General features: G+C 35.8%; 1 protein-coding gene across 5 annotated transcripts in view; it reads right to left on the bottom strand.

Moving 5' to 3' along the window:
- Positions 1-20,851, bottom strand: part of LOC143229476 (uncharacterized) — a 449,330-nt gene that overhangs the window by 349,924 nt on the left and 78,555 nt on the right. For all 5 annotated transcript variants that reach the window (XR_013015900.1, XM_076461844.1, XM_076461843.1 and 2 more), the window contains 7 exons: positions 17,229-17,360; positions 15,976-16,096; positions 12,778-12,929; positions 12,184-12,297; positions 11,465-11,599; positions 10,714-10,779; positions 10,328-10,405 (listed from right to left, as the gene is read on the bottom strand). Coding sequence is in view for 4 of the 5 variants with exons in the window: in XM_076461844.1 (XP_076317959.1) it covers positions 10,328-10,405; positions 10,714-10,779; positions 11,465-11,599; positions 12,184-12,297; positions 12,778-12,929; positions 15,976-16,096; positions 17,229-17,360 (798 nt within the window). In the remaining variant the exon portion in view is untranslated. The remainder of the gene's footprint in view (positions 1-10,327; positions 10,406-10,713; positions 10,780-11,464; positions 11,600-12,183; positions 12,298-12,777; positions 12,930-15,975; positions 16,097-17,228; positions 17,361-20,851) is intronic.

Here is a 20,851-nt window from a genome sequence, read left to right as displayed (position 1 = left end):
CTGACATTATGATGACATTTGCTAATATAATAAATATAAATTAATAACAATCAATTCTTAATATACTTTGTGCTTCTATAAACAATAGTTAAATGACAAAATATATTAACTCAGGAAACAGAAAATTTTCCAATAATATTGTAAAAACAATGAAGGGAGTCGCATTTCATCCAGTTGAGAGGGATGGACGTGATGAGTTCTGATACATGGAGAAGCTGAATGGGAGTAAATGTATTAATACTTGTATACTCAAAGAAGTTTGAGATGGGTTTGGAGTACTTGGTAAGGCTGAATAGTAGACATTATGCTGAATTCTGGAAATGTAAGATCCAAGAAAGCTGTACTTAGAGCGGCTGAAGGCAACCAATGTATTAATATTTGTGTTCCAAGAAAACTTCAATGGGGATTTCGATGATTAAAGAAAACTAAATATGAATCAAAATAGTATTTTCATGCAATTGGGAAGATCTGAGATGCGGTTTGGAGTATTCAGGGAGGCACAGACAAAGAAGTGTAAGGAAACTGAAGGAATTTATTTATCTAATTCCCAGGTGGTTAGGGGTAGTTTCACGGTGTTGTAATGCTAAAATCCAGAGTTTTACTCAGTGATTAGAACGAATATAACAAATGGTGTAGTTGTGCTCCAAAAATAAATATATATTTTGGTGTATTCAGGAAGGATGTAAATGAACTAAATTGTTGAATTTTGAAATTGTATGTTGAAGGTAGATCGAGATGATACAAAAATTTATTTTTCCTTAGAAGGTTGATCATGGTAAAAATAGAACGTTAAAATGAAAGTGTAATAAATAAAATATTTCATTCTCGACATTGTATTTTATTAATTATACTTGGTTGTATAATTAGTTGTATTTAGTTTTAAAAAGCAAATATGAGAAACGAATAGCACTAAATAAAAGAACTAGACAGTATTATCATGGATTCTTTTAAGGAATGTCAAAGGATGAAGACACTAAAAGTCTAAAATATGAAGGTTATTGAATAACTTACCAACGTTTCGACACAGATAAGTCAGACACTTCAGTTTTATAGCTACATGTGATCTGCATTTAAACCCATATGCTGAGCTTTCGTATTTCCTTTATGAGCAAGTAATACCTTTTTTTTCTGCATGTGTAAATCACAGTGCGTTAACGGACATATGATGAAAAAATTTATGTCAGCAAAATAAACAGCGTCAAACCGCCAAAGCTATCAGATACAAGTCAGCTCTTTTGGCCACACAAACAACAAACTCGATCGGAGTAAGAGAAAGCGCAATATAAAAGTTACAAGACACCCTGATATTTCAGCACAAGAACAATATTAAAGTCACAACAAAACAAACGCAGCATTGTGAGTTTCTTACCGAAGAAATGACACTGGTTAGCAAGCTTTTGCATTTGGGTTTGAGCGAAGCTATGTAAAACATTGTTCGTTATATATACGGTATTAGTGTTTGAACTTTTATTTAATCAGAAGTTTTCCAAATTTCGGTGTCTATTCAGTTCCGTATTTAACTTTACACATTATTGTTTTTACAAATATTTCAACAACTTTCTGTTATGCGATTTTACGTCATCTGTGAATACTGGGGGAAAAAATAACCAAATATCCTAAATTTATTAAAATACTTGTGCGGAGGTAACTGTTAAAAATGACCATAGAACCTTGAATTGTTGTTCAAAAAATTCGATTAATTAAAAATAGGGCAATTCCTTTTAAAAAAAAGCATGTAAGAATTCAGTTTAAAAGAAAAGAGGATAACATAAAAGATGGTGGCTCTTCCCATATGGGATATTGAAGAACAATCACTCCCTTCAATCCTTCATCATCATATAATGTCTTATATATTTACATCATCTTCAATTAACGTAAACCTACATTACATCCTTAGTATCATGAACACAGTTCCTCCAACCTTCCTCGAAGAGCTTACAAAATAAAATTCTATTATTTCATTTGTTCTACACCTGAACCCAAATATTTGATCAAAAATAATATTTTTATTTTTCATTAATATCAAACCGATACTTAAATATTTATTTACCACTTACATTAAACCTGACTCATCTGTTAAACATTTCTCTATTCTATTCATGAGATGTGCTTGTAAAGCATCCTCTTTTAGGATGGTTGGTTGGTTGATTTGGTGTTTTATGGCAAAAACCAGCTAGGCTATCTGCGCTAAACATCCGGTAAAAAGTTAAAATTAAAGGAAATTTAGAAAAATTCGTAAAAGAAAACAAAATAAAAAAACATAAATAGCATAAAACCAATGTTTACATCTAGTCTACAACGTTAAGAGGAAAACTTCAGTAATACAAATTGTAAAGGACTTTCTGCAGCGTCAATCACCTGAAGTTGGCCTTTTCAGTCCTGGTTTCGAGTTATTTGACGTTTTGGCCATTTGCAAAAAGTAAAGTAATATAAGTTTTAAAAGACTTATAGTAAAATTTTAATAATAACTCACTAGGATGACTAACAGGTAATTCAAACCGTTAGTCACCTGAAGCTGGCCTTTCTTGTCCTGGTTTGAAGTTTTTTGACGTTACTGATATTTTCTAATTTCAAATTGAACTGGATGTACTTTGATTCTTAAAATGGAATTACATTAAAAAAGGTCTAATGTATAAATTAAAAAACGTAAATAGCATTAAAAAGATTAATGGCGTTCAAAAAACTGAAAACATTTCCAAGGTGGACAGTGTCACCATCACCAATAACACTGTTTAACGTTATGGACAAAGTTGGGACAAAACATGTTTAAAATGGTGCCGTCGTTGAGAGTCATAAAAACAACAAGAAAGTAAAATGGTGCTTATTGTGAGTGTTACACAGACTACACACTGGTGAATCAGTTCCAGATAAAATAAAACATTGTGTTAAAAAAACTGTGACCAATGCGTAGTCTAGTTAGAACAACTTCCTCTTTTCGATCCTTACAAAAGCATGACGGTCAAAATCTAATATGGGGTTTTATTTGGAAAAGCTTGTTTTCACGTTGCTCACTTCAAGTCGACTGCCAGCTGGCACGGAGCCGAGCCTTGAATACAGGACCATAGTCCATGTATGGAACAAGCACAGCGATGACAGTGCCAGAGCAGATACATTTGACTGCGGTATCGGCGAGCTTGTTCCCGCGAATACCAACGAGGCCCGGTATCCAGAAAAAACTGGATAGAAGTAGATGTTAAAGAGAAATGGGCCAGTTGGTTTTGAATATCGGCGAGAACAGGATGTGAACTGACGTGAAGCGATTCCAGTGCCAGTAGAGAACTAAGCAACTCAGTATAAATAGTGCAGTTTAAGTACTGCTCAGCTTCTATGTGATCCATGGCAAGAGAAATGGCGTACAGTTCAGCAATGAATACAGAAGCTGTAGATACATTTGACTGCGGTATCGGCGAGCTTGTTCCCGCGAATACCAACGAGGCCCGGTATCCAGAAAAAACTGGATAGAAGTAGATGTTAAAGAGAAATGGGCCAGTTGGTTTTGAATATCGGCGAGAACAGGATGTGAACTGACGTGAAGCGATTCCAGTGCCAGTAGAGAACTAAGCAACTCAGTATAAATAGTGCAGTTTAAGTACTGCTCAGCTTCTATGTGATCCATGGCAAGAGAAATGGCGTACAGTTCAGCAATGAATACAGAAGCTGTAGAGGGGACCACCGAACCACAACAATCCATGGCAGAGCTCACACAGTCACCTGATTTCGAACCATCTGTATGAATAGGAATGGAATGATGGTTCACAAGATGTTCAGCAAATGACAAACAGTATTTCCAGTCAGAAGTGTCTGCTTTACTTAATGACTTAAAGATAGGTCACATTTGGGGACTTTAAGAAGACATGGTGGGGTGGGTTGACCAGTGGTTACAGCAATGTTATCCAAAGACAGACCCAATTCATCCAACTGTGCCTGGATATGATAGCCAAAAGGAGCAATAGTAGATTGTCTGTTCTGAAAAAGTATGGCCCACAGAGGAAGTAAAACACAACCTCAGGTGGGATGCTTTGGTGAGGAATGAAGTTTCGAAGCATACAGTAAAAACAGTTGCAAACGGTGGAGGTGCAAAGATGATGTTTCATGAGGCTCTATGTATACACTCTGAATTGGGGAAGTGCAGAAAGCCCCAGTACAGAGCCGAAGACCTTGATGATGAATGGTGTCTAGCATCTTTAAGGCCAAGATTCTGGCAGAACCAAAGACCAATGATCCATAGTCGAGTTTCGATTGAATAAGAGCACGATATATCTTTAGCACAGAACATCGATCTGCTTCTCAAGTGATGGAAGAGAGGACACAGAGGATGTTCAGTGCTCTTGTACATTTGACCCATAGCTGCTTGATGTGTGGTATAAAGGTCAGCTTACGGTCAAACATAAGCCCAAGAACTTTGTCTCAGGGACCACAGGCAGTACAACTTCACCGATACAGAGTTCAGGATCAAGGTGAATACCCCGTTGGCGGTAAAAGTGCATGAAAACGGTTTTAGAGAGAGAGAAGTTAAAATCATTTGCTGTGGTCCACTTCAATAAATGATTGAAAGCAGTCTGTAGCTGCCGGTCAATATATCTAATGTTCGACGACTGACATGAGATGTGAAAGTCGTCGACATAAAGCCCGTTTGCAACAGAGAGAAGGAGTTGTTCAGTGATGGCATTAATCTTTATAATGAAAAGTGTGACACTCAAAACATAGCCCTGAGGGACTCCAGTTCCTATATAAAAGAACTGGAAAGTGCTGAACCAACACGAACTTGTAATCTCATGTATATTAAAAAAATTAATAAAAATGAGCAAATTGCCACGTAACCCATATGTATGAAGGTCTCGCAAAATGCTATACATCCATGTTGTATCATAAGCCTTCTCAATGTCAAAGAATATTAATACACGATATTGTCGTTTGAGAAAGGCTTCTCTGATTGGCGTTTCAAGACAGATCTGATGGTTCACAGTGGAGCGCTGTCGTCAGAACCAACACTAGGTGGGCGAAAGAAGGCTGATTCGAGGAACTAAACAAGACGACCATTAACTATCCTCTCTAAGGTCTTACAAAGACAGCTTGTCAAAGCAACTGGACAGTAGTTTGAAGGAATTTTGAGATTTTTCACAGGCTTGGAGAAAGGTAGAACAATAGCCTGGCGTCAGACATCGGGAAAAACATTCTCCTCCCAGATCCGGTTAAAAACAATCAGAAGAATAGCAAGAAAAGCAGGAGACAGATGGCTCAGCATTTCATAGTGTACATCATCAGGTCCAACCGATGTACTGCCAGACCGCTGAAGGGCCTGTTTGAGTTACACCAGTGTAAAGGGAAGATTATAGTCATAAAGGCAATCAGCTCGAAAGGAAAAGGGTGATTGCTCTACCCGATTCTTGACGGCTAAGAAGGTGGAGAAAGAAGCAGAAGTGCTAGATAACCAAAAAAAAGCTTTCACCTAAAAAATCACCTACACTTGGCCATTATAGAGCATGATCGAGAGAAGGACAGAATTATATTGCCCACTGACCTTTTGAATCTTGTCTCATATGACTTTAGAACTGGTGATAGAAGATATACTAGTTGTGAACTTAATCGAAGATTCCTTTTGGCTTTGACGTCTTACCCACTGAGCATGTGTACGGGCCTGCTGGAAAGCGATGTTGTTCGAGAGTGTGGGATATCAAAGGAAAGTATTCCAGGCCCGTTTTTGAGCCTTCCGTGCCATGTGACAGGCAGGATTCCACCACGGACGAGGATATCGTAGAAAACGTGTCGAGGTTTTAGAAATACATTGAGCAGCTTCTTGTGTAATACAGTCATTTACATCTGCCACACAGTCGTCTAATGATGGCTTACAGATGATGGCAGGATCAAGTTCTGCAAGATCAGTGAAAGAGGGCCAGTTTGCGTGATCCAGCTTCCAGCGAGGCAAACGAGACGAGTGGAATCGACCACAGTAAGTCCCTCTCAAAATTATAGGAAAATGATCAATGCCTCGTGGATTATTGTCAACTCTTCATGAAAAATAGAAGAATAGTGAATGGGAGCAGATTGAGAGATCAATAACAGTAAAGAACTGACTAATGCATGAAAATAAGTAGAAGAACCAGTATTGAAAAGAGAAAGATTGTGATGTCCATTAAAGTCCCCCAGGATTAAAATGGGAGACGGCAACTGTCCAATGTGAGTATCAAGGTCTGATTGATCATATGTCTCTCTAAGCGACAGGTTGAGAGAACAAACAGTGATGGTATGACCCAAGGAAATACGGATGACTACGGTTTCTAAGGGTGTGTCGAGTGGCAAAGACAGAATGGGCACATGCTGATCAACCAACAGTGTTACCCCTCCATGGCTGTCATTTCTGTACAAAACAACCGCCGGAAGGTGACTGTATTGGCAGGTTTCCGAAATGTTTCCTGTAAGGAAAGACATACAGGATGGTAGAAAGTAATCAGTGTTTTGATGTCATCCAGATCAGAGCGTAAAACTCGACAGTTCCATTGTATCAAGGTGGCCATTTTTACTTATATGTAGACAAATTGGGTGGAGAACCATTCTGTTTACGACCACGTCTTTTTTCTTTACTGTCTTTATTCGAGGGAGGTCTATCGACCAACATGGGTCCTATCCTGGATTGATTGGGCAGGTCTTTACTGTTGGAAGAGAATTCCGGTGAATGAGGACATGAACGAATTATCGTTTTGCATCGTAAGGTGGGAGAGAAGATGTATCCTAGAAAATGCCTGTACCCAGAACCAAAGGAAGTGGATCTTGGGATTTGTTGGAATGTATGGGTATTGAAGTTGATTCATGAACTTTTTTAACCATGGAAGTCAGAAGACTTTTCATTTGTTTTGAGAACAATTCTTTTGGAGGCACAGAGAGATCTATCTCCACTCCCACTGTAACAGTGGAATGAAGTGAAGCAGTATACGTCGAGATGAAGTAGTAGACAGCAACTTTCGAGCCTCAGGATAAGTGATGTTGTGAATCGTTTTCAAATGCTGCACCTCTTTTTTTTTCTAACCATTTAGGGCAAGAACGAAAGTAGGAAGGTGAGAGCCATTGCAATTGACGAAATGAGGGTCAGTTTCACATTCATAGACATATGGCCCTCGCCACCACAACAAGCACACGTCTAGGAACCACGACATGATGCCTTTGAGTGACCGAACTGCTAAAACTGGAAACATCAGAGAGGGTTTGGAATTTATGGCGGTAGCCTGCAATTAGGATAACGTGCCTTAATGAAGGCAGGTGAACGTGGTGATGTAAATGTCAGAATGAGAATATCAGTCGGCATCGTAATTCAATCTTTGCGAGTAGAGACATGCCTCACTGCATAAACTCCTTGAGTGGAGAAACCAGGAAGAATATCTGACTCGGGGATGTTCTTCAAATCCCTCTCAACAATAACTCCTCGTGATGAATTCAAAGTAGAATGAGGTGTAACCTCAATAGGTATATCCCCAATAGCCTTTGAATGCCATCATATTGAAGCTTCTTTACTGACTTTGGAGAGCCAGCAAGTCCCTTTAGTCCCTCCTGAATGAAAAAGGGAGACATTTACCCAAAATGGTTGTCTGAAAGAGAATGTAGGATAAGAAAATGAGGTACAACAGGTGTAACAGATATTGAAGATTACTGCTCAAAATCTTCAAGACGTGGTTGTTTACCTATGGACTGTTTTTCACTATTTTATTTAAATTTTTATTTGGAGAATCCCTAATAAAAAGGAATATTTCGGTACACTGATCCTACCCACCATGTAGCCCTACGAGGGGACACACTACAATGTCAAACTAAGACACTACTGCAATTCCAGGGTTTTGTAATAAGCACTATACCCAAACACCAGCATCAGATACAATGTCCACAACACCTGTTGAGAACATCCAACACTGGTACTTGGTTGACCCTAGCCCAAGTGGACCAGCTGATTGACCCAAGGGGGCCACACCAAGGCTGCCAGTCTACAGGAATTCAAGGCCAAAGTGGTGTGTTAGGGCTGGACTCACAACCATCAGGATCCTTCCCTCCCCTTCACGGGTCGCTATACACGGCAAACACGTTGGTGGATGTTTAGATCCCAGAAGAGGTACACTGAAAGAACAGAACCTTCCCTGGGAGATCCCCTCACCACGTACAGGAATCCACACCGAGGGGACTCTTTTAGGATTCCATGCTGAATGAGGGAAGTAGGAACTGATTTTTTTTTGTTTTATGGACTTGGATGACCTAAGATAATCAAGAGGTTACATTCTGAAGAAATGTTGGTCAAACCATTTATGCTACAACACTTAATTTGATACAATTGAAGTCAATGAGGGATTAGGCTATTGAGGTTACTATGCCACATTGACTTTCTCACAAGGAGTGATCAGTGAGAGGGATTTACTTAAAATCCCTGATTTAGAGATTCTTACTGATTTTTTTCCCAAAATCTGTGTGACATGTTTTCGCTCATAAAGGTGAAATAATGCAACCTCCTACTGTTCTTATTCTAACATTTACACTTCCATGTCCACCTGCCTCTATCAATGCATGTTATCCCAACTATATGTTATGACTATATTCTTAATCTATTCAAATGTTTACAATGTTAGGGGATTGGGTACTCTAAGAATTATTTTCATGGTTTATTGATGTGTGCTCTTTGATGTTTTGGTGGCAAATACTATGATAGTTATGAGTATCAAATGGACCCACCGTGCATTAACTGTAATGGTTTTCACTCATCATGCTTTCATTCTTAATCTAAATAAGTAAAGAAATATCAAATATAACAGTTACTGATTGTAAACAATATCTCTTATCCACACACATGTCTTCTGATTCACCTTGAACATATACTGTTGCATTCCACACCACTAACATGCTGAGGTAGAGAAAAATTTTTCTGCACCTCCCTCAGAATATTTCGCTTGTCATGTTCAGTCTTCTATGCTCCATGGATTTAAGATTTGACAAATCCATATTTATGTCTGGTTCTTTTCCCAACGTAGCATCCAGCAAATACTCAGGCCCTTCTCCATCAGTCCTGAGATGCATGACTGTTATTTGATCATGCACTCTTCACTGGAATATCGTTCATCTGGCATAGACTTGCTCAGTTTCCTGGTTCCATGGAGGTTATTAGACCTCCTTCTATTAAACAGGAAATTCTCCTCCACTTAAATAATCTTGAACACTTTTATACAATAGAACTGTCAAAGTTTCCATTCTAATTGATATGATATTAAGGCCTTTATAATTTTTTATTATCCTGTGAGTCTCTTCTTACAGAAAAAAAATCCCATAAACTCTCTGTTGTTGTTATCTTTTGGCAGTTCTCCTTAAAATGAGATAACAGATTGTGTGATGGACAAGTTCATCTATGTGATGTGCTACTGGTTAAGCAGCATGCACTCACAATATTTGTGGCACTCATTATACTACTGGAGGCTGTTGCAATCCATATTTCTTGTTCTCTTTACTTGTAACCTTGTTGATCTTACTTTACAGTATTTAATCTCAATTCTTTATATTGGGAGATTTTAACGGACAAAATGCCCTATGAAAAGGGATGTTTTGTAGAGCACTTCCTCTCTTGCATCACAGCCTCTCACTCTTTAATACTGGTTAATTTATATATTTTTACTAATCGAGTAACTCTTTTAGTGATCTGTCCACTTGTTCTCCCTCCCTTTGTCTTGGAAAATGGAAACTGACCCACAACGTACTGGTCATTTCTGTCAATAGTCTGGGAGAAGACCAGCTTTATGCCATGGTGGAAGTTGGACCAGAATGACTAGCTCTTCACACCTATCCCAAAACGTAATTCTGCTCTCCATAGTCTTCCCATTATTAAAAATTGTTGGGAGGAAATTACAAATCATATTATCCAAATAGTTGTTTATGTGATCCTCAATACTTTTGACTGTGAGCGACGACGATATTTTCATCATATTTTATAACGGGGTTTATCCCTGAAGTTGGATAGTATCATTGGTGACAGTGACATTGTCGAAGTTGATATAGTTTTTACCTTTGAACTGGCATCTGGCCTCTTTCATTGTATTTTCTTTTTTCGCCTGTTTTATGGCCATGGTTTAGTTTTTAGTTTATTTTCTCTTTACTTTATAACGATTCCTTGGCACAGATAGCATGCTGACTTGCTCCATGGAATTCAACCAATAAACCATGTTTAAAGAAAGCTAAATCTAGTATACAGTATATTTTTCAACAATATAATACATACATTTGTGTAACTAGTGTAAGCACTCAACATTACATTACAATATCTATTCAGATATTGGACCATTTTCGTAGCATAATAAAAATTACAAACCTTAGAAGATGCCATCGATAATTCAGTCCATAGTTCCTCTGTTTCTGCGTTTCCTAATTTATGTTTAAGAAGGTAACTCTGCAAGAAACAATGCAAAAAAAAATTACAATACAGCCGAGGTCACGTTCATTCCTTTTAAGCTTCTCTACAAAGGTTTAACATGCTCTGGGAATACATTCTTCTTTATATTCATTTTTAATGTAGTGAAAAGAGCCAGAAAGATGGAAAGCTTTATTCAAATTGTATGTTCTCTGAATTTCTCACTGATAGTACGTTAACAATAAAAATATCTGCTTGTTTAGTCTTGCTTGAGTTTTCTATAATACATGTTAACTTAAAACAGTACCAATCTAAGATAATTTATCAATATGTTGTATGCAACTCACCGAGACACCTTTCTTAAAATCTTCTGATCCCATGATAAATTCTAACATTCGAAGCACTGCTGCACCCTAAAGAAAAGCAAAAAGTAACTAGTTCAACTTTCGCTGAAAATTTTTCGAAATTCTTACGCCTAACCATACATAAAACTTGGATGTTATAAACATTGTCTGTTTTCTTGTTATACTTGACGTGGGTTAACAATTGAAATGTATATTGTAAACTCCATCATCTATGTATATTTTAGATTTAAATATGCATAATTTCAACATTATGTAAGGATGTAACACTTAAAGAACCTACCAACAACCTTAGTTATTTAATATTTCTCTATATATATTTAAAATGTTGTTTTTAGTTTAGTTTAGCTATTTAATTTTTCTATATATATATTTAAAATTTTGTTTTTAGTCTAGTGACAACCATTTTAAACTACAACAACGTACGAAAGTTATAATAAAATATTGAATTCAATCAAATGCATAGATGATTTAAACAAGGACTAGAATTTTTTATACATTAAGCCTGTATTATTGCAATGCTATCATTTAGTTATGTTTCTTCTAGTACAGCGGTAAGTCTACGGATTTATAACGATAAAATCAGGGGTTCGATTCTCCTGGGTGGCCTCAGCAGATAGCTTGATATGGCTTTGCTATAAGAAAAACACACACATTTAGTCATGTTTATAACAAAAATTGGTGATTAAACCTTTATAATTATATATTTAACTATCAAAAGTATTGTTTGCCTTACCTTGCTGTACGAGATTGCATCAAAGAGCCCTGATATCTCGTCAGGATGGTTCACAGTTTGAACAATAGGGTGAGAAGTAATTATTGCATCAGTTTCCAATATTGGATGAATATCTTCTAACAAAAATTGATCCTCCTGCAAATTTGGATATATACCAATAAGTATTAAAATATTTGTTTATATTAATAAAGTTTTTAGAGAATATATACAAGTATATCCAGAATTTTAAAATTATTAATGAAAATGAACTAACATCCCATTTCACGTGAAAATTGAAAACCAGGTTAGATCTAAAGCATGATAAAAACATAATAACGTATGGAGAACAGTAGTCTATTGTATTATATTGTAAATCGTTGTCAAAATAACTCCATAATACTTATCTTATATTAAATTTTCTTTAATTAAGCAGAATATGCAATGGTTTCTGGTTTTTAAACAAACTTTCAACAATTTTATTTGTGAATGCAAGTTACAGCTAAACTATTATTTATTTATAAACCTTAACTTTTTCTAATCAATTTTTAAAACTATAACATGCATGAGTGTTTTAAAGAGCTGGCATGAAAGACACATGATGTACAGGAGTGTTTATCAAAGATGACAACGTGAAAAGCACATGATGTACAGGAGTAGTTTACAAGCTGGCATGAAAAGCACATGATGTACAGGAATGTTTTACAGAGCTGATATAAAAGACACGTGGTGTACAAACTTACAATATTCCAGCTTGGCCTGGCACTATCAGTTCCTTTATATTCAATATAACTAGCAAATCCTTCATTTAACCACAGGTCTGTCCACCATTCCATAGTTACTAGGTTACCAAACCACTGAAAAGATTGTAGTTTTATAAATATGTATGTTATTACTGCTGACCAGATAATAAAAATTTCAGTACACAATGATATTTGATTAACTACAGATAAATGGAGATATTTCTGAATAAGAATATATATATATATATATACAATAGTTTGAAACAGACACAGACAATTAAAGACACATAAATGATTACAATGAGACACACAGTGAAAGAGAATCAAATATTAAAGACAAACAAAGTTTATTATATCTTTAATTTGGATTGCAATCCATTTTTTATGACATATAAATTATAAAAAGAACTTCATTTGGAATGTACTGTGACCCATCAAATAGAATATTGTCCATATAACGTTTAACACCTAAGTGTTAATATGATTATTCCCCAAAATCTGCTGTTAAGAATATAATTTATATAAAGGATAGGAAAGAAGCAATACGTTGTGTTTTTACAGAGCTTAAATAAGTAGACTTATGTTAGGTCCTACCATGTGTGCTAATTCATGTGCGATAAACCCAACAATTCGTAACTGGTCGTGTGAAGAGCACTCTTGCGGACGATACAGGAGGTACTTCTCATTGAAAGTTATTAATCCCCAATTCTCCATAGCACCGCTGATGTCAGGAAGAGCTATCATGTCTGTCATAGAAAAATCATGATTTCATTACTGTCTGGTTTCATGTGCTCCTTAAAACAATTAAAAAGGTTTCTTTATTATTGTTAGAGGATTACCACTTCCAAATATGTTATTTCAAGTGTTAGATCGAATATTTGTTTCATACAATTTAAATAAAACTATACATTTATATTTGCTAACTGATAACTTGATTATGTTTTTTTATATATTAATTCATTTGTTCATAGTTACATCAATACCTTTACATCTCTTTCTCCAAAATCATATATAGAATTTTACAGTAAAAAAGAAATTTATTTGGGAATATTTAAAACAGCATTTTAACAATTTGAATCAAATTTTAAGCTTTCAACAATTATCTCGTACCAGATGGAGAACAGATAACTTGTGACAAAATGGAACATATAAACATAAGCCTGTTATACCGATAAATAGGTGAAATAGCACTGGGGTGTTGTGACAAAGATTTAATATTGTGTAATGAAAAACTCGTTGAAAGTAAGATTGATGGAAAAATGCAGAAGTGATCATAAAGCAAATTCTTATTATAATCCTTCCTGTGAACGGATAACTAAGATATACTCTTCAAAAAAAGAAACGCAAAAGGCAAAATATAAGACAAATTGTTAACAAGTTTATTCCGGGTAGTTCTGTATGACATGTGTGAAACTTTGCACATTCACTGCTAAACATCCAAAGTCTGCAAAGGCGAAGTCCACGCTCACTAGGTAAAGTTTAACGTCACACAACGTCAATAACGAGTATGCCCCCCGTGAGCATCAATAACTGCTTGGCATCTCCTGCCCATGGAAGCGATAAGATGACGAATCACATCCTGTGGAATGGCTGTCCACTCAGTCTGCAAAGCTGCTGTAAGCTGAGGTAGAGTCTGCGGTTACGGTTGTCGCCGTCGCAGACGTCGGTCCAACTCGTCCCAAAGATGTTCGATGGTTTAAATCTGGTGATCTGGAGGGCCAGGGAATAACGTTGGTGTTGTGGTGTCTCAAGAAGACAGTGGTGAGTGGGGCTGTGTGAAGACGGGCGTTGTCATGTTGAAAAACGTCGTTGACGTTCACCATGATGGGTTGCACATGGGGCCTAAAAATCTCGTCGACGGTTGCGAACGGTCTGATCGGAAATCCAACGCAGCCCTGGTATAGTTGAGGCAGTAGACGTCGCAGTGGTGGTCCTATCCCGAAGGTGACGTAACCGGATGTTGCGATCTTGTGTGAGCGTAGTCACACGAGGTCTGCCAGATCGTGGACGGTCACGAGTTGATCCATGTTGTTAATAACAATTCCATAGCCTTGTGATGGTGCTTGGGTGGAAATTCACAGCTCTGGCAACATTTGATCGAGATTCGGCTGCTTCCAAGCGACCAATGGCGTTGTTGCGTTGTGCTTCTGTTAGTCTTGGCGTAACTGTATTGCGTGTCGGTGGCTTAACATTGAGCTATTGAAACCGAAAACCCGTCACTTTTATAAGGATTTTGCACATGTTGCACTTGCAGAACATGCAGATCTCTCAAACGAATTTATTGGACACGCTTGCGTTTTGGCGAAAAATACGATGTTTTCCTCTGTTTTCAAAGTGCACAACTTTTATTGTCATTTTAGTCTGAGAATCAGTGCCTTAACACGTGTAACATCAATTCTGAGCTTGTAACGTTATTACATATATTTCTCTTTAAAATAACAAAAATATCCATTTTGCGTTTCTTTTTGTGAAGAGTATATTATATTTAAATAATTAATTAATATTATATATAAATAAGAATCATTGGATTCCATACATTTTTTTCTGTTGTTTTTGTGTGCAACAAACATTTTGGAAAAAACATAATTTGCACAAAAATCAATCTGAGCTGCAATCTATCATTTGGTTTGCCAGTTTGAGTTATACAAGTTTGGGGAAATTCCAACCCTCACTAGTAATCGTGGACAACTATGAGGTTTAGTTTTTCTTTACACTCAAACACTAAACTTTTGATCAACACAAGATTATATATTTTTGAGTTGCTATTCGTTATAAGAATATTTGAGGGCTTTTATTTAAATCTAGATGGGTAACAAGCGAGTACAAACAGATTTGCGCAGAAGACAAAATCCAATGTTAAATACAAAGATACACAAGGGTATATCTGTACTGTATCCATCGTGAGTATCGAAATTCGATGTTTAGTCTTATTAGCTCTCATATTTACCGCTGAGCCACCGTCAAGCTAAATTTAGTTAAACAAAATTATACGAAGTTTGTTAAGCAAATTCGGAGTCACAGATTTATCGGCTAAGTTCAATGAAAAAAGCAATATGACTTAAACAGGTTATCTCAAAAGTTTTGATTTACTATGCTGTTTAACTGTTGCTTAAGTCGTAACCAACAGCAAGAAGTATATGTCGAACATCTCTTTAACAACATCACTGCTACACATCTTCGTGTTCTAAAACCACCAAAATATCCCACTTTTTTCTCCTTTTATGATTAGGATAATACGTAAACAACAGTTTTTATTTTAGTTTAGTTTGCAAATTGGTGTAAATTCTACGCATAAGAAATTTGATCTTAATTCAAAATGTCTGTGTTTGTGTTGTGTGCGTGTGCACACGTATGTTAATATTTTTTATCACAATATAGTAATGTTGTGTTTTGAAAATGGATAATTTTGAGCATCTCGTTCAACACTAATGTAATATTGTTGTTTTCATCTCTTAAAGTAGGTGAGACGATTGGCTGTATGTAAAACTTCCCTTGTTCTAATAATAAGTGAAATCAATTCCACGTGTGATACGTACAAATCATAAATGCTTCTCTCTACTGATGCATTCCCTAACCTTGAGATGAACGATATTTTAAAAATTACTTAAGAACATTACTACAAAATGTTGATTAACTATTTTAAAGCCAGCACTTTCTCTGTCCTCAATATTTAGTTTTTGGGCATTTTCAACATCTTTGACAAAAACAATGTTCATGAGTACACACACAAAATAAAATATACATTGTAACAAGTACTCCACTAATGGTTCTATAAAGATCCTTAAAACTTACCAATTTTGGGTAGTGGATAGGATATATTAAAATACTTCTCAAAATAATTAAGGATTTTGACTCCCGCTTCGAGGGCATAATCCAAGTACTGATATCTATCAGGCGCAGCATACACACCAAACTGAAATATAAAACAAATGTCTAATTAGTAACAATTATCACTTACAGTGTAACCAGCCAATAGCTTTGTGTTAAATACAGTAAAGAAAAATCAGGGTAATCAAAATCATTCTAATTACAATACTCAATTTGATCTACTATTGATCTACAAATCAAACAGTTATACTTTCAACTTTTGCTAATATTGCTAGCTATAAAGTAAGCATGTTATTAAACAAGGTGATCACTGGATGTTTTTCATTACCTAACCAAGTATTGTACGAACGTGTTGTGTTGCAAAACACGAGGATCGCTGATTGTTTTTCTGTAACCTACTGGCTACTATATGGGCTTTTCGCTGCTAAATATAACGATTACTGATTGTTTTTCTGTGTCTGACTGAATACTGTGTGGACATGCTGCTAAACATGACACTGATTTTTTTCTGTACATGATCGGATATTGTATGGGTTAGATGCGAAACATAAAGAATATTATGGTGGTGTTGTTTTTTTTTTGTAGCTCCCTGGAAACTGTAGGGGTAAATTGCTAAACATGAACATTATTAATTGTTTTCTTCTCTGTACCTGAGTGGATACTGCATGGGAATGTTGCTAAACATGGGGAATATTGACTTTTTTTTTCTAAAGCTGACTGGATACTGGATCGGTATGTTGCTAAACACGAACATTAATTGCTTTGTTTTTGTGTTGTTGTTTTTTTGTGTCTGACTGGGTACTGTATGACAACAACAAACAAGTGAAAGCAATTAGTATATGCCAACTGAAGTTTTTCTGTCACTCGTTCAATATTCTGAAATGACTTAAACATTTTAAATGCTAAAACGTATGTCACCAACATCAATCACAATGAAAATGCACACTTATTTTCCTGAAAAATCACTTTTCACTGTCAGTATTGTACATATATTTGTGAATATAATCGCTTATTTTACAGTTTGCAAACAATCGTTTCAAATACATCGAGCTCTACACAAAGAGTGATATTACCTTTTAAATTTCGAAACTGAAACCAAGATAATATTTTTAATTACGTCGAAGGTTAGTTTCCTTCAACTCATACGTTTCATAACTTATTTCCTGTTTTCATTCGGCCTTTGACTCTAAAAATAGGAACATAAAAATCATTCATACCTCTGTACCTCCAGGCGTGATGGTCCTTTTGCTTTTGAAGTCACAAACAGTTACGCATAACAGGTACGTTGGCATGTCTATGGTAGTTTTAAATTGGGTCTTTCTTAGTCCATTGGTCGTCATTTCTGTGTTCTAGAAAGAAGAAATACTTTCAGGTCCAATAATCATGAGACAACGTAATACTTTATTAAGAAAGGGGGTTAAAGTAAACAAAAATTGTAAGTTTAAAACTCTTGTTTCATAAGTAGTTGAAAGGATGGGAAATAAGATTAACAATTATTAAGCCTTCTGTTAATAGTAGGTAAATATATTATATATTGTGGGATAAATAGAAGCAAGATTTTTTGCACATTTATTCAGAATAAAAAGGATTCCAAGTATGAAATCAAAATAAGCTTAAACTACACTCTCACGATTTGGAAAATGTGATAAAGTATCTAAACAGCAATAAAACAAAATTGTTTCGTTTTGTCTCTAAATTTGATGACATTTCGTTTCTGACTAGTTAGCTATAGTCATAAAGGATACAAACACACACACACACATACATACATATGTAAATATATGTGCACACAAAAAAGACTTAGTCGCAGTCTGTAAAGTTGAATATTCAACATATCCGACTTAAATATGGTATTTCAGTTTTAACAATGTTCAGTATGCCTATCAGACTGCATCATTTCAAGTATTTGAAAAAACCACGTATATTTTATCTTGTTTGTTTGTTTGTTTGTTTGTTTGTTTTGGAATTTCGCACAAAGCTACTCGAGGGCTATCTCTGCTAGCCGTCCCTAATTTAGCAGTGTAAGACTAGAGGAAAGGCAGCTAGTCATCACCACCCACCGCCAACTGTTGGGCTACTCTTTTACCAACGAATAGTGGGATTGACCGTCACATTATAACGCCCCCACGGCTGGGAGGGCGAGCATGTTTGGCCCGACCGGGAATATTTTGTCTATACAGTCCCTTCTTTCCTTTATTTTTAAGTAGTTTCTCATGAAAGGTTTCTTCACTTCATTATGTACTAGTCTTTCTTATTTTCTTTGCTTATTCCTTTAAATGGGTAGATCAAAGAGACCAACGAGAAAAAACGAATATTTAATTTGTTTGTTGTTACGTAATATTTCTCACAAAATCTTATTTTAAAGAAGTCTAAGAAGGGGTATGGGAGATAACTAGTGAAATTCATCCACCTATTATTATGGATTAACAACTATGGGAAACTTTTCAGGACCTGATTGCATTCAAAACATCGTTTTTAACTAACTTCAACAAGTGGTGTAATCCTATCTGCCTTTCAAAATCAACAGAACGGTTTGTTTTCCTCAAAATCATACGCTTTGACGTAAAGTATAATACAACACAGTACCAAAAAGGAATTTGGAATTAGTATTAAATAAGTCACTAATAATCAGTTTCGTGTTCAGTCCTAATTGTAGCCTGCAACAAAATTCTATACGTTTTGAAAATATATTAAGTTAAATTCCAGGAAGTGTAAAATAAACGTTTAATTGGATAATTTATCATAATATTTTCTACTGTGCGATAAAGGGGCTTACAAATCCTTAAACATAAAATATTTTTCACAAATATTTCTAGTTTTACTTATAATTTTAAGAGATCCTACATGAGAAAATTTCTATTATTCTAAATTAAAATTCTCTGGAAGACATTTTCCTAACGGAACACAAATCGCGATCTAAGAAGTTTGATTTTGATTTTACTCAAAAATGGAATTTTGTATAACTTAAATATGATTTTACATAATACAAAAATTAAATGATTTTTCACATAAAAATGAAATACAAATAAACATTACATCAAACTTTCGCCATTTACTTTACATAAATACTGTTTAAATTAATTGAACATTACATCAAACTTTCACTGTTTAATTTACATGAATATTGTTCAAATAAATTTCATTATAACATTAGCATAAAACGTGTATAAAACTACATTCTCTCACATACAAACATGTACGAAAGTGTACACATTGTGGCCCCCTAGTGGCACAGCGGGTTTTTATACAAGTGGTGGTCAGAGTAAAGATAACCCATTATGTTTAAGTTCAAACAAGCAACACACGTGGAAATGAAATGAAATTTTCGGTATTAAATTATATAACATTGAACCTTCATATTCTTGACCCAGCATGGCCAAGTGGTTAGGACGATCGAGTCGTAAGCTGAAGGGGAGAGGTTCGAATCCCCATTACACCAAAATATTCTCGCCCTTTCAGCCATGAGAGCGTTATAATATTCGGTCAATAGATATCTCTTTTGTTGCATCGCGCGAAATTAAAAAACAACAACAACATTCACATTCAAACATGTTTATGCTAATGAAAATAAAATATAAAGTGCCATTACAATAAGATATAACAAAGAAATAATATTTAAATAGTCAACATGTACGTAACATAAACATTGATATAGATAAGACCAGCTAGAATTGGTGTTTCAAACAATATCGGTTGACAGCAGACCATCTTAGACGATAATATAAACTATTACATAGTCTAACCACTATACTTTAGTTCTTATACAGCAAAGCCCAGCATGGCCAGGTGGTTAAAGCACTCGACTCGTAATATGAGGGTGGCGGGCTCGAATCCCGGTCGCACCAAACATGCTCGACCTTTCAGCCTTGGGAGCGTTATAATGTGACGGTCAATCCCACTATTCTTTGATAAAAGAGTTGGCGATGGGTGGTGATGACTAGCTGCCTTCCTTCTAGTCTTACACTACTTCATTAGGGACGGCTGGCGCAGATAGCCCTCATGTAGCTTTGCGCGAAATTCAAACTAAACCAAACCAATCCTGTACAATGAGGGGACTTTCTTGAGAAGGCTTTGTATGTTTTGTTTATTTAGAAATCCTAAAATTCACTCAGGTGTTTGTGTGCCTGGCTGTAATCGTAGTGGTATAGTGACAATAGTGACACTTTACCAAATACCACCACTTTGATCTTGAACTCCTTCAGACAAGTGATCTTGGGGTGTTCCCTAGGATTATTTGGCTGGTTCTATTTGACTATGGTCAACTGTATGCCAGTATCGGACGTCCCTAACGGGTGATGTGAACATTATTTCTCATTCTGGTGTTTGGATATTGTACCCACGATACCCTGGCGTAGCTATAACTTCCGAGTTTGACACTTTGGAACATACGTACCCTTGTAGGGCTTCATGGTGGGTAGGGTCAGTAGGTAATGAATATCTTTCTTTTCTTTATGGACCCCAAAGTTTTCTAAATAAAGACATAAATATCATTTTGTTTCATTTACCTACTGCCAGAAGAGAATTTTGACTAACCAGACCTTGATAACTTTGTTAAACAGTTGTCTTCTCCATTATTTATAATTTAAGGCTGTAATTCACACAACCAATGGTGGGTTGGTGTTAATATTCATGTAGAGGTTGGTCTTTAAAGTTTATACTTTCGGATAAAATCTTATATCTTTTCCATACTGAATCATCTTTTCACACCCCAAATAATTATTTAACTTCAATTGACCTATATATTTGTTCCCCTTCAATTTCCTTGTTTTTCTTAAAAGGTGAACAATGATCCTGGTGTTGTGATCGGTTCTCCATCACCTTCAGGGAAATAGGTTGTAAC

The sequence above is a fragment of the Tachypleus tridentatus genome, chromosome 10 (assembly GCF_004210375.1).
Source record: "Tachypleus tridentatus isolate NWPU-2018 chromosome 10, ASM421037v1, whole genome shotgun sequence".
In the NCBI taxonomy this organism is placed as follows: Eukaryota; Metazoa; Arthropoda; class Merostomata; order Xiphosura; family Limulidae; genus Tachypleus; species Tachypleus tridentatus.
Note: the sequence above shows the minus strand (reverse complement) of the source record. Positions and strands in the feature narration are given on the sequence as shown.